At 39.1% G+C, this 15,303-nt stretch overlaps 1 protein-coding gene across 1 annotated transcript; it reads left to right on the forward strand.

Moving 5' to 3' along the window:
* The first annotated feature begins 2,801 nt into the window (after positions 1 to 2,801).
* LOC138909581 (uncharacterized) lies at positions 2,802 to 3,755 on the forward strand. The gene is made up of 3 exons (XM_070200788.1): positions 2,802 to 2,904; positions 3,007 to 3,163; positions 3,473 to 3,755. The coding sequence occupies exons 1-3, from the start codon at positions 2,802 to 2,804 to the stop codon at positions 3,753 to 3,755; spliced, it is 543 nt and encodes a 180-aa protein (XP_070056889.1).
* The last annotated feature ends 11,548 nt before the right edge of the window (positions 3,756 to 15,303 follow it).

The following is a 15,303-nucleotide window of genomic DNA, read 5'->3' on the forward strand; positions in this document are numbered from 1 at the left end:
TTGAGACCCTTAAACAGGGTAGTAAGAGTGTGTGGGAATATCATATGGAGTTTGTGCGCCTGTCAAAGTATGCTGCTCTTATGATGCCGACTTTGGAGACTAGGGTGCGTCGATTTGTGCAGGGCCTTAGCCCTTTGGTTATTAATGAGGCTGCCACAACTACTCTAAATTCTGACATGAACTATGGAAGGATGGTGGAATTTGCCCAAGCTACGGAGGCTCAAAATTTAAAGCTCAGGATGGAACCGGAAAGTAGTAGTAGGGCCCGATTAGCGGGCAACCTTGGGGATTCATTCGGAGGTGGGAGATCAGCTTTTTGGGGAGGATCATCAGGGCCATCCCAGTCTTATGCTCAGTCTTCAGCTAGTGCCCCGCCATTAGGGCACAGTCAGCAGCAGGGGAGTTGCTTTAGGCCCAGTCAATGAAGCAAAGGGTCCCACCATCAGGGCCGATCAGGAGGGAGATTCTAGCAGCAGCAGAGGGTCCCATGCCCTAAGTGTGGGAGGATACATTCGGGAGTCTACTACCTGGACATGCCAGTATGTTATGGATGCGGAATGAGAGGTCATATTCAGAGGGAGTGTCGTGCATCCCGTCAGGGTGCAGGCAGGGGCACAGCTCAGTCATCCAGTCCTACAGCCGCTACATCTTCAGCACCCCCTCCAGCTCGAGGCTCTCCAGCACCCACAAGGCTTGGTACAACTAGGGGTGGTGCACATAGTTCGGGAGGACCTAGCCGATTCTATGCTATGAGTGTCGACAGAGTGCAGAGGCTTCACTAGATGTCGTCACAGGTATATTAACTGTTTAATCTCATGATGTGTATGCCCTTATTGATCCCCGATCTTCTTTGTCCTATGTTACTCCTTATGTTGCTACGAGCTTCGAAATAGAACCGAAACAGCTTCATGAGCCGTTCTCTGTATCTACTTCGGTTGGCGAGTCTATTATGGCCGCACGAGTTTATAAGGATTGTGTTGTCACGGTGCGTGGTCGGGATACCATGGCCGATCTTATTGAACTAGGGATGATTGATTTTGACGTAATAATGGTAATGGATTGGCTTTATTCATGTTTTTCCAAACTCGATTGTCGAGCTAGAATCAAGAGGCTTGAGTTTCCTAATGCGATTGTTGAGCCAGAATCATGAGGCTTGAGTTTCCTACTGAGCTAGATGCTGAGTGGGAGGGGAATAATGTTATGCCAAAAGGTAGGTTTATTTCTCACCTTAAGGATACAAAGATGATCAGGAAGGGGTGTATTTATCATTTGGTCCGAGTTACGGACACCACTACTGAGGTGCCTACCCTTGAATCTGTATCAATTGTGAATGAATTCCCTGATGTATTTCCGGATGAGCTCCCTGGAATTCCTCCAGACAGGGAGATTGATTTTGGGATTGATGTGATGTTGGGCACGCATCCTATATCCATTCCACCTTATAGAATGGCGCCGTTAGAATTAAAAGAGCTAAAGGAGCAACTAAGGGATTTGCTAGAGAAAGGTTTCATCCGACAGAGTGTGTCGCCTTGGGGCGCACCGGTTCTATTTGTCAGGAAGAAAGATGGATCCCTGCGGATGTGTATTGATTACCGGTAACTCAACAAAGTCACAATCAAAAACATATACCAATTGCCTAGAATAGATGATTTGTTTGATCAATTACAAGGTGCTAAATTCTTCTCCAAAATTGATTTACGGTCCGGGTACCATCAATTGAAGGTAAGGGAGCAGGATATTCTAAAAACAGCTTTCAGAACTCGGTATGAGCACTTTAAATTTTTGGTAATGTCTTACGGGCTAACAAATGCCCCGGCAGCCTTCATGGATCTTATGAATTGAGTCTTCAAGCCGTTCCTTGACTTCTTTGTGATATTATTCATTGACGACATCCTTGTGTATTCACGAAGTCGAGAGGATCACGCCGATCACCTCAGGGCAGTTCTGCAACTCTTGATCAACACCAATTGTATGTAAAGTTCTCGAAATGTGAATTTTGGCTTGAATCTGTTACATTCCTGGGTCATGTCGTCTCCGGAGAAGGAATTAAGGTTGACCCTCAAAAGATTGCAGCGGTTAAAGATTTCCCTAGACCTACTACTCCAACAGAGATTCACAGTTTCTTGGGTTTGGCCGGGTATTATAGGAGGTTCGTGGAGGGGTTCTCCACTCTTGCCTCCCCATTGACTAAATTGACGCAGAAGACGGTTAAGTTCCAGTGGTCCGATACTTGTGAAAGGAGCTTCCAAGAAATGAAATCCAGATTGACTTCGGCGCCGGTATTGATCCTGCCAGAGGGTACCGAGGGGTTTGTGGTGTATTGCGATGCTTCAAGGATTGGTCTTGGGTGTGTATTAATGCAACAGGGTAAGGTTATAGCATATGCTTCAAGGCAACTTAAGAATCATGAAAAGAATTATCCAACTCATGTCTTAAAGCTTGCGGCGGTGGTTTTTGCATTAAACATTTGGCGTCATTATTTGTATGGAATCCATGTAGATGTATTCACGGACCACAAGAGTCTTCAATACATTTTCAAGCAGAAGGAATTGAACTTAAGGCAGAGAAGGTGGCTCGAATTGCTCAAAGATTATGACATCGATATTTTGTATCATCTGGGGAAAGCTAATGTGGTGGCGGATGCTCTTAGTCAGAAGTCTATGGGTAGTTTGGTTCACTTGGAGGCATGTCAAAGGCCCTTGGCCCGGGAGGTTCACCAGTTGGCCAGTTTGGGAGTTCGTCTTGTGGACTCTAATAAAGGGGGAGTGATTGTGCGGAATAGGGCAGAATTATTGTTTGTGATGGAGGTCAAGGAGAAGCAATACAATGATCCAATATTGGTGCAACTGAAGGAGGGGATTCATAAACACAGGGCTACGACTTTTTCTCTTGGCATGGATGACGGTACATTACGGTACCAAGGACGACTATGTTTTCCAAACGTAGATGGTCTTCGGGAAAGAATCATGGCAGAAGCTAATACTTCTAGATATTCTGTGCACCCAGGTTCTACAAAAATGTATCATGATCTCAAGGAAGTTTACTGGTGGAATGACATGAAGAGGGGTGTGGCGAACTTTGTGGCACAATGTTCAAACTGTCAACAAGTGAAGGCCGAGCATCAAAGGCCCGGTCGGTTAGCAAAGAGTATGGAAATTCCAATGTGCAAATAGGAAATGATCAATATGGATTTTGTAGTAGGGTTACCGAGAACTCCGCGTAAGTTTGACTCAATTTTGGTGATCGTGGATCGACTCATGAAATCAACACACTTCTTGCCAGTTAAATCCACCAACACTGCGGAACAATATACTCAATTGTATATTAAAGAAATAGTCAGGATTTATGGCACTCCAGTTTCCATCATTTCCGATCGAGGGGCCCAGTTCACAGCTAATTTCTGGAAGAAATTTCAGCAAGGTTTGGATACGCAGGTAAATCTTAGAACGACTTTCCATCCATAAACTGACAGGCAAGCAGAGCGGACTATTCAGACGCTTGAGGACATGCTGCGTGCGTGTGTGCTTGACCTCAAGGGTAGCTGGGATGATCATTTGTCGCTTATAGAATTTGCTTATAACAACAGCCTCCATGCCAATATTCAAATGGTGCCATTTGAGGCCTTGTATGGTAGAAGATGTAGATCGCCGGCTGGGTGGTTCGAGGTTGGAGAAGCTGAACTAATAGGACCAGACCTTGTGCATCAGGCTATGGAAAAGGTTAAGATCATAAAAGAGCGGTTTAAAACTGCTTAGAGTAGTCAAAAATCCTATTCGGATGTTTGTCGCAGAGACTTAGAATTCAAGGAAGATGATTGGGTGTTCTTGAAGGTATCTCCCATGAAGGGGATCATGCGGTTTGGAAAGAAAGGAAAATTAAGTCCGAGGTATGTCGAGCCGTATAGAATCATTCAAAGGATAGGTTAGGTGGCGTACAAGCTTGAGCTACCACCTGAGCTGTCATTAGTGCACCCGGTATTCCATGTGTCCATGTTGAAGAAGGTAGTTGGAGATCCATTTGCTATTGTGCCGGTTGAGACCCTCGAGATCAGTGAAGAACTGTCATAAGAAGAGATTTTGATTGCTATCCTTGATAGACAGGTCCGGAAGTTGAGGAACAAAGAAATTGCATCCGTAAAGGTATTATGGCAAAACCAGCAAGTCGAAGAAGCTACTTAGGAAGCCGAGAATGAAATGAAAAAGAAGTACCCTCATTTATTTGAATAGCCATGTAATAGCTCTATAAAGTTGTTCCCCTTAAGTTTTGTATCACTTGTTCGGCTAATATAAAGACACTCATTTCTAGTTATATGTCCCCTATGAGGCTTCCATTGAGGTTATTTTACATTCTACTTTGTCATTTAATTCTATATATGTTGCTAAGGTGTGTTTCGGGGGCTCTCTGACAGGTGGATAGGCCTAAATACAAAGGAAACTCTAGCAAAATTTTCATAAAGTTAGAAAGTTAGGCAAATCTGGGGCTGATGTTATGTGGTGCAACTGAAACTGTGTTAAGCGAACCTTGATCCTCATTCAATGACAAATGATCTTAAGTGGGGGAGGATGTAAGGACCCGTAAAAATTTAAACCAAAAACTTAGGGTTTCGTGGTGCCAAGTTAGATTCCTACGTTACTATTGTAGAAAATTCAAAGCTCGCCGCGGTTCGGACTTTTTGGATTGAACAGTACCCTACGGACTGAGAGAAAAATATTTCGCAGAAGAACGCATTTTTGCGGCCCATTATGCGGTCGCACAATCACTCTGCGGACCGCATAATGGCCGCAGAGTGAAGCAGTAAGTTTGGCCAACTTGAGGTCATTTTTGAGGTCGATTATGCGACCGCATATCGATCGCATAATCCCTCTTGAGTTTTTGCTAAGGGAGTTCTGCGGTGAATTATGCAACCGCAGAATGAGTATGCGGACCACATACTGGTCGCATACCTAGGCCGTAAGTTCAGGCCCCTGAGGGCCATTTATGCGGTCACTTTGCGGACCGCATAACCATTATGCGGTCGCATATGCGATCGCAAACCTGTATCGGGGCACCATTTTTCTTAATTTAAAACTCGACCCCCATTCCGTTAAAATACCCCATTTAGTCTATTTTGCGCTCATTTATGATATTTCTAGTGTGAGAGAGAGAGGGTTCTAGAGGGAGGAACTAATTTTCATCAATCAATCTTCATCCATCACTCAAAGCTTGGAAATACTTAAGTAGAGCACTCAATTTCTTCATCCAAAAAGATTGAGGTTGCTAAGGGTTCCGGAAAATGGTAGAGTTTAAAGAAGCACAATTGAGGTATGTATGGCTAACTCTCTTTCCTAGAATCGAACTCCTGGTGTCCGAATATTTGGTGTAAGTTCTGATTTGATCATACTAGAATTATTTGCCTTAGTGTGTTGGGTTGGAAGATTCATGTTCCCTAATTGTTTTAGATGTTTACCATGTCATCATGCTATTTAAGAACGTGACTATGATTTTCCAAGCTCCTTCCCTTATGTGTAAAATGCCTTATATGATGGTACTTATTGACACGAATGATGACGTTATTTGATTGAATAAAAAGGAAAAGACTTGAATTATAAAATGTGCCCAAGTGCCAAGAACTATTTAATAAATGAGGCTATTTGTGCCATGTAATGAAAGATGGGAAAGAGATGTGGATTGAGTGAACAATTGGAAGAGGTTATGTCTCAAGTGAGATGGCTTAGCCGATCGGGCCGAGATCGGACGCCATGCCGTACACATGATGGCATTTGTGTTGGAACTATTGATTTACATTGTGGATATGGATATGTCTCACTTGGGATGGCTTAGCCAGTCGGGCCGAGACCGGACTCCGTGTAAAAACACGGTGGCATTATGAGTTATGGCTTTGGCACTAGAGATTATTAACCTAAAAAGATGAAAAGATTGAATTGGGAATTGTGTGATCCTTATTTGGTGTTTTCTTGTATTTTCAGGAAGTACTTATTAATTATTGTGACTGCCTTCTCTTTGTTTCACTGTTCATTCTACTGAGATTGGTGTTTGCCTTAAATACTAATACTATTCGACAGTACTAACGTCCATTTTGCCAGGGGCGCTACATCTTTTAATGGATGTAGGTGGTTCTATCGCAGATAGCGCTGATCGCAGATAGTGGTGTTCTCCCTCACACTCATCATAGCAGCCTTGGTGAGCCCCATTTCTTCCTGGGGTCATGTAGTCCTTCTTTGTATAAGTTTTTATATTTTGAGGTATAGTCGGGGCCTTGTTGCCGGTATTGTCATATTGCTCTTTTGTACCCTTAGAGGCTCCGTAGACGTTTATGTGGGTCATGTACGTATGTTGGGGTGTCGTTGGATCGAGTTGTATTTTGGGAACTTAACTACGACATAATGTATATAATAAAAAATGAACTAGCAACGTTTATATATTTATATAACTGATCTCTCCCCTGTTTTACAAATGGTGACGCGTTTCCTTTTTGGATCATGAATGAGCCGAGTAGGAAAGATTTACTAGGCTTGCTCGACCGGGTTCACTCGGTTGAGCGCCGGTCGCCCTCCCCGAGGTTGGGGTGTGACAAGCATGTAGCGTACTTGACCGACAATAAGGGAGGGAAGGGCAGAAGCATTTTGGTGGTGGAAGAGATTGGTAGAGGGAGAGGGAATGAGACAGACTGGGGGAGATCGAGTGGAAGAGAAAAAAAGGGAAAAGATTTAAAAAAGAATACGTGGGACGGTGAAAGGGAGAGGAAAAAAGTCGAAAGGTAGAAAACAAACTCTACAAAGTTGGGTGCGTGCTTCCCCCACTTTACTGCCTCTGCTTATGTCGGTCATCCTGGTGTCTCGTCTGCCTCCGCGCGAGGTATGGTCTCAAACGAGCCCAATGCTGGCCAATTATTTTTTGCTTTTGTGAATTAGTCCACTTTCTGCTATTTTTCTCGATTTCTTCACCCCAAACTATTCTCTTTTTCACTATTTCATCCCCACATCACTCATAAATATGTCAAATATCCCAAATTAAAAATAAAGAAAGAAAATAAAGAAAAGTACAAAAATTGGTTTGCCTCCTAACGAGCTCTTAATTTAACGTGGTGGCATGATGTGATACAAAAAGAATCATGGGTTGCCTCCTAGGAAGCGCCTGATTTAATATCGCGGCACAATGCAGTTCTTTATAGTTAAGGTTTGTTGAACTATTTAGGCTTGCTCAAATATATCCCAGATACTACTCTTTCATCTTCGCTCATGCCAAAGTAATATTTCAACCTTTGCCCGTTTATACGGAACGTAGTGCTGCCACTTTCAGACTCAATCCATAGTCCCACTCGGGAATACTTACACAACTCTAAATGGTATGTGCCATCTAGATTTTACTTCCCTGGAAGCAACCTCAGTCTCTACTTATCTAACAAAACTCTTTCCACAGGTGTGAAGTATTGCTCTAAAATGTTCTTGTCATGCATGATCTTTGTCCTTTCTTTGTAAAGACTTATACTCTTAAAAGCATAGAAGTGAAACTCTTCAAGCTCATACAACTCAGTGACTCTACTTGTACCTGTGCATTTCATGTTTAGATTTTATTATCTCAACACCCGCAATGCTCTATGCTCTAGTTCCACTAGCATGTGGCACGCATTTTCAAATATCAATTTATATGGCGACATGCCAATTGGAGTCTTGAAAGCAGTGCGGTAGGCCCACAGTGCATCATCCAACTTTTTTGTCCAATCTTTCCATGTGGCATTTACAGTCTTTGTCAACACACTCTTGATTTCCTTATTCAAAACCTCCACTCACTTGTTTGCGAGTGATATGGAGCAGCAACTTTATGGAGAATTCTATACCTTTTCAATAAGTTCACGAAAGTACGGTTGCATAAATGGGTTCCTCCATCACTAATTATCGATGTTTGAGTGTCAAACTGGGTGAAAATATTCTTCTTCAAAAAACCTATGACTCCCTTAGTATTATTTATTGGAAGTTCTACAACTTTGACTCACTTTGAGACATAGTCAACAACCACAAGTATCAATGTATTTTTTTACGAACTAATAAATGGTCCCATGAATTCAATCCACCATACGTTGAATACCTCGACCTCCTGGATTATGGTCATTGGCATCTCATGGCAATGAGAAATATTGTCCGACCTTTGACATTCATCACAGCTCTTCACCCAGGCATGTACATCCTTGAACTTAATTAGCTAAGTAGAAACCTAATTCCAACACCATTGCTATTGTCCTCAGTCCTTCAAAATGCCCACCGTTATTTGCAAGCCTACAAATTAGAAGATTGATATTTCTTGGAGATACATCATTAGATCATGTTATCCACACAGATTTTAAAAAGGAGAGATTCATACCAATAATAAGACCGATAATCACCAAAAAGACAAAATGACATACAGGCAGGTATGTAACTTTCTTGGGTGCATTGCATAGGCAAAATGACATTCTTCGAAACATACAGGCAGGTAAGTAACTTTTTTCTCCATCCGCAAGGAAAATCAAGATCTGGTTATACCCTAAATATCAATCCAAGAAGAAACTTAAGACTCTAGGGCCAATCTATCTAACATCTGATTGATGTAAGGCAAAGGGAATATATCCTTTCGGGTGGCATTGTTTAGTTTCATGTAATCCATGCAGATTTGCTAACTCGTGACTATTCGAGTGAATATCAACTCATTGTTCTTATTTTGTACCATTGTCATCCCACATTTCTTTGGAACATATTGAATTGGGCTAACCCAGCTACTATCCGAGATAGGGAAAATGATCCATGTATCTAACCACTTAATGACCACATTCTTCACCACTTAATGACCATTTTCTTCATGTTCGGGTTTAACCTTCTTTGATATTTCTTGTAAGGTTTGTGTCACTTTTCTAGTAGAATCTATGCATGCAAAAAACAGGGATGATACCCTTAACGTTTGATATGGTCCAACCAATAGCCGTTCTACGTTCCTTTAAGTCTTGCAAAAGTTGCTCTACTTACACATCTAACAAATCAGATGAGATAATAATTAGTAAAGAAGAGTTAGATCCCAAGAAGCATGCCTGAGGTGGGCTAGAAGTGGTTTAAGCTCCAACTATGGTGACTCTCTATCGATGGCTTGGCAAGTAGTGTCTTTCTTTCTTCTAAGTGTAAGGGTTCAAATTGAGGTTCCCTTTTCCAAAATCCCTACCGAGAGCCATAACCCACTCTGCCATGTCTTCACCTTTAACTTCTTCAGGATTCATCAAGCATGCTTCCAAAGGATCTCTAGTGTGAAGTAATTCGTCCTCCTCTTGCATTATCACATCAATTGCCTCTACAAAGTGAGCAAATTTCAAACATACTAAGTCGTCTCATAGAATGCCGAGGATGGTATCTTCGTTGTTCAACCTCAGTTTTAGTTTCTAGATCTCACGGTCTATCAATGATGTCCCAGTAGCCAAAATGACCTTCCTAAAATTATGGGAATCTCTTCAACTTGGAAATTAAGAATGACAAAATATTCAGGGAATACAAACTTCTCCACTTGAACAAGTGCATCATCAAAAATGTCTGTCATCGTTTTCAGTGTTCAATCAGTCAGTTGCAGCAATATTGATGTCGGTCTGGCTCTATATATGCCTAACTTCGTGTAAATTGCCAAAGCCATCAAATTAATACTGCCTCCCAAGTTACATATTGATTTAGAAAAAAATATAACTTACAATGGTGCATGGGATTGCGAAACTACCGGATCAGACAACTTTTGAGCCATAGACTTTGTCACTACAACACTAGAAGTTTGGGTCAAGATCACAATAGACATGTCCGGGAAGTCACACTTTCGAGACATCAAGTCCTTTTATCATTTTAACATAAGCCGACATTCCGTCAAAGCATATATAAGAGGAATATCACTTAAATCTGCGTTAGCATCCCTATGAACTTTTTGTATTAGATATCTTTCTTGTGCTTTGACAACCATTGAAGGAATGGTGTTATAGGTCACTTCTTTTCATTAACTTGTGGATTTTCTGTTCATGTACCTTTTCTGGTACTTTCGCTGGAACTTGTTCGATTTCTTTATTTTCACCTTTATCGACATGTGCTTGTTGAATTACAACCTCTGTGAGTTCAGTGGACTCATCGATCTCAAGTGGCACTGGAGCGTGTTGCACTATTTCTCTACTAGTTTGATATATTTGATGCTCTCTGTCTATATCTCTTTTATTCCTAAGACTTACCATTATTAATTGATTCAAGTTCTGAGCTTTTTGATTAGTATTGGTGTCAATAGGTAGCGTTCCTTGTGGCTAATTGTTCAATTCCATGGACAACTGATCCAATTGAGTTTCAATACCTCTAGTAGCCGAGTCATGTGTAATTATGTTTTTATTGTATTTTTCCACTTTCCCCGATGATTTGCTGCAATATACCTTTTATCTCGACCATACTACTATCATCATGTCTGACTACCTGTTGATGTTGAGGTTGTTAATATGTCAACTATTGTTGTTATTGTTGATGTTGACCTTGTGGTCGTGCAGTTCCAGGATTATTATTATATTATTATTGGGTTGGTCTATACTACTGATTTTGTTGTCCACATGGTTGTCCACCTTATTTCTAACCCCCAACGTTGCTCATATAATTCATATCCTCTTAGTAATTTTGGTTTTCATATTCCCTACTCCATAAGCAAATAAATGGATGGTTAATACAAGGTGTACATAACCCTCATTCATAGTGTCAACTATGTGAACTCATTTATGGCATGATTCATCAATCTTCTTAGTAAGAATGTTTATACGAGTCATCAATCTTGCAAGGTTCTCAACTATCGACTTAGTTGTGTCTAGAGCCATTGAGTGAATAACAGGGGGGAGTGTTGTATCCCTCGCCATCTATCCTGAATTTTGAGCTATCTTGTCAAGGATAACGTTGCAGTCTGTGAATGATTTGTTGAAGAATGCTCCACCTGCTTAAGCATCAACATTAGCTTTCAGACTGTCAGCCAAACCCATGTAAAATTTGTCCCAACATCTGATTTGGAATACTATGGTGTGGGCACTTCATCAACATCCCCTTGAACATTTTCATTGTTTCCAGTAAAGTCTCAGTCTAGTTTTGCATGAACCGCAATATCTCATCAATTTGACTAACCGTCTTGTTGGATGGATAGAACTTGTTCAAAAACTATTTGACTAATTCCTTCCAAGTAGTTATGAAGTTGATATGGAGCAAATTAAACTAAGTTTGTGTTCCCCATTCACCGAAAACGAAAATAATAATAGTCGAATTACTTCCATTGTCATATTAGGCTACCTCTGAGTGACACAAATGTTGTCGATCTTTGATGTGAGACCCGAAAAATAGTCTCTTGTTCTACAACAATTATAGAATGTTTCTATTGAATTGAAAAGTCTCCGCTTATATCTGAAGGACTGCAATTGAGGTTGCCAGTTGTCAGTGGTGGGTTGTGACCACTCGTAAAGTGCAGTTTCTGGAACCAGAGGTGCCACAATCCGGTTATTTTCATTGTTCGGATTGTTATTGTTGTTGTTGATATTACCATGTCAGTCTCACTTTTGAATTTTTCTTGTTGATCGGGTACTTTTTTGTCTTTTTTTTTCACACGGTTTCATAAGCATTCTTTAGATCTGAAAAACCTTCAAATAGTTCATCAGTTCTCGAGAAGTTTCTAAGCATACACCTAAGACACAGAAGATTCCTAAAGTGAGAATTCCAATGGAAAAATTATGAAGAACCAATTGAAACTGATCTAACTAAAAATCCTAGAAATGTTGTTAAGTTATAATCAATAACACCATTAATTCTCTGGCAAACACGCCAAAAGTTGATTACGCTCAACTATGTCTTATAAAAAGAACTAAACAGTCGCTGCAAATATAACTTGGCTTATGAGTCCGTTAAATTCCATAGAGAACTAAGGCTTAGCTATAACTACTCAATATCACTAAGAATACAAGCTCGAACAATTTTTGAAGTATAAAGATTAAGATTTTTATTTCTAATTAATCAACTAACAAATATTAATGCAGTAAAAATTATCAACTAAAAAGAATGGGTTAACTTCAAGATTTAAGAGTTCCCCATTTATCGGATTCCTTCTCGTTACGATTGCTATAATCTCGCTAATTTAATCTCTACTGATTCTGAGCACTCAACTTACATTAATTATCTCTTGAGCAATTACGATAATTTACTAGGTGTATTCTCTCGAACTACTCTAGCTAGCAATTTTTCACAGCTCACTATGACTACATCAAAGCTTCATTGTCACTAATCCTGCTTTTAAACTAGTATTATTGACCTCTCATATACCTAGGGATCAGTTGATGTTATTCAATAATAACCTAAATATATATTTTTTCTCAAGTAACACATAATAGATAAACATCGTTAATTGGAGCTCTTCAATTAACTGAAATAAGTATGTCGTTGAACAAGTAGAGAAAATCAAATGCTCAATTATAATAAAATATATCAAGAATTCATCCTAGAAAAAGTTCCATCAAAATCCTAAATAAGATAATTAGCTACTCATATTAGTATGAATAAATACAGTATTAGAATTCATAATCAATAATGGAAATTAGGAAGAAGAAAGGAGAAATACTCGTGTTGAATACTTCGGCTTGATCTCAGTGCGTTCTTGCCTCCTAAGATGGTGTGTAACTCCTCAAGAAGTCATTTTACTTTGTATTTAAATCAATTAAGGTTTATACATAGCGAAACTAATCAGTTCAATCTCGAAAAGGAGAGCTGATCGCGCATCGCGCGGCTCATTGACGAGCTCCCAACACTTCAAATTTTTGTTCCACGAAGCGATTCATGCCTTCTCCATACTTCACTGTTTTGAACCTCGATTGTCCCCCCTGGCGCATCTGCCTTCGCGACACACGACATAGATGAGCTCTCGGAACTTTTCTTTCCCTTCCGTTTTCCGACAATTCTTCTTCCTTTACTCCACTTTCATCCAAACTCGTTCTTACATACAAGCAACACGAAATGAGCAAATTTTACTTCAAAAACCATGAAATCTCCAGCAACTCACGCCAACAAATGAGATAAAAATACACTAAAAACACATGTACATTTGGTCATTTATCATTACTCTACTTGGGAAAATGTTACTCTTTGTGAACCTAGAGATAGAGATAGTGTTTTGTTTTTAAGATTAGGAATACCTAAATTTCGCTTTCTGTGAGCATAAATCTATTTACTAAATAATTAATTAGTTAAATACTTTATTAACAAAATATTTAAAAAATCTTAATTCACATGACGTGTAAATGTTTTTCGAGGTCGTGCTGTGTTTTTCTTTCGCTGGATTGGATTTTTACGTCCATGCCGTCTTTCAATCTTGCTTTTTTTTTTCCTCTATATATTTCTCTTATTATAGAAGTACTATGGTGGATTATCTACGTACCCTCCTCCTTTAGCTTTCTTCTCCACCTCCTCCATCTTCTTCCGGTTCTGCTCCTCTTTTTCGTCCTTTGTTTTAAAATAGACAGAGTAATTATATATATATAAAAAAAAAACAAATACACTAACATATAAAAGACGAAGGACTCAGACTCGGACTTTAATTTAAAACAAACAATCTTTAGTTCAAATGTTGAAAGCTAGGTAAAGGATAAAATTTGTCAAACAAATTTTCCTTTGCTTTAAACTGTGCATAGATTCTTCAATAATCATTTCAACTTTTGATTATTTACACTTTAAATTGCTCACTGGTGCCACTTTGTGGAATAATCATCATCCCCGCCTACCTATTTTTCTTTTTTGCTCCCTTTTTCATTTTTTTCCCTTAAGATTCACACTAATCTTTTCATTAAAGAAAAATAAGAATTCCAACATTTTGGTCAAGTGTTGTGTTCCAAAGAAAGTCAGTCGTAAAAAATAGCTAAGTTGCCCTATACCAATAGGAGTTCTCCTCATCTCCGGAAACTAAAAGTTGACCCTTCGATATGATAATGTTTTTGTATTATTAGGCGCCCCATAACCAAAAAGAGCAACTTTTCGAAGACCTAACTTTGCCTCTTTCACGAATCACGCCCCACCCAATTGGCACAATTTTGAGAACTTTGCAACACATGGACGCTGGTATTTGTTTTAAATATCTCACCCAATCTTCAACGTTTCACTTGATTAATATTTTGCTAATTACTAATTGGAGTAGTAAGAATTAACTTCGCAGAATAGTAATAAATATTTGTAACTTTGTTAAACGTTAAATAATTTAAACAAATTTTATTTTCCAAAACGATAAATGATGTACTAAATATAATATTAAAAATAGATGCCGACAAAAAAAATTTAAAAAAAGAAAAAAGATGCCGACATAAAGAAAAGCCACATCCCAATCCCCAAATGATAAATTGATATAATTATCCATCAACTGATTGACATTTAGGGTGTGTTTGGTATAACGGAAAATGTTTTCCGTGGAAAATGTTTTCCAACAAAATATTTTCTTGGAAAATAAATAGTAATTTTATTCATTTTTCGGTGTTTGGTACGCAAATTAAGAAAAATAACTACTCAAGAGTATTCATAAATAATTTAGATACAATAAACATGAAGCCGTAAACTTTCGAACCAATAACCTTCCGAACCTACAAATTTCATAAACTTCCGAACCGCTAAAATTTTGAAACCGCGAAATTTCGAACCCGTAAACTTTATAATTTCTAAACACATAAACCTCCGAACTCATAACTTTGGAACTTATAAAATTTCGAACCTTTAAACCGAAAGATGAAAAAACTAAAAATGAAAATATATATATAAAAAAAAATTCGGGGGAGGGAGGAGGCAGGGGGGTGTGCATAAAAACGAAAAAATAGAAATTTGAAATTACAAAAAAAAAAGTAAAAAAAAAACAAGAGAATATCTTTCATAAACAACAAAAATGAACGTCTACCTGATTATTTCATGGAATGTCCAGAGAATTGTAAAAAGAGAAATTCGAAAATTTCTATCTATTCAAGGTTTATTCTCTTCAAATCTTGGAACTGAGGTGACATCTTTTGAAATGAGGAGAAGTTTAGGCGGCCAAAGTCTACAATTTCAAGTAGTCTTTCTAAAATGTGCATTGAGCAGCTATAATTAATTGGTGACGAAAAAAAATTAAAATTTGAAAAAAAAAAAAAAGCCTTTTTGGAGAGAGGGGGTGGGGTTAGGTGGGTGGGTGTGTGGGTATGGGGTGGGTTGGTGAGGGTGGGAAAGGTTGAGAAAAATGCTTTCCCTTCTCTTGATAAGGAAAACATTTTCCTCCAATTGGAGGAAAATGAGATCATAA

Source organism: Nicotiana tomentosiformis, chromosome 4, assembly GCF_000390325.3.
Source record: "Nicotiana tomentosiformis chromosome 4, ASM39032v3, whole genome shotgun sequence".
Lineage (NCBI taxonomy): Eukaryota > Viridiplantae > Streptophyta > Magnoliopsida > Solanales > Solanaceae > Nicotiana > Nicotiana tomentosiformis.

Coding starts and splice junctions, on each gene's coding strand:
- LOC138909581 (XM_070200788.1), top strand. CDS start 2,802: ATGGAGGTCAAGGAGAAGCAATACAATGATCCAATATTGGTGCAACTG. Junction 2,905..3,006: donor TTCTCTTGGCATGGATGACG/GTACATTACGGT, acceptor CTGTGCACCCAG/GTTCTACAAAAATGTATCAT. Junction 3,164..3,472: donor AAGAGTATGGAAATTCCAAT/GTGCAAATAGGA, acceptor ATAAACTGACAG/GCAAGCAGAGCGGACTATTC.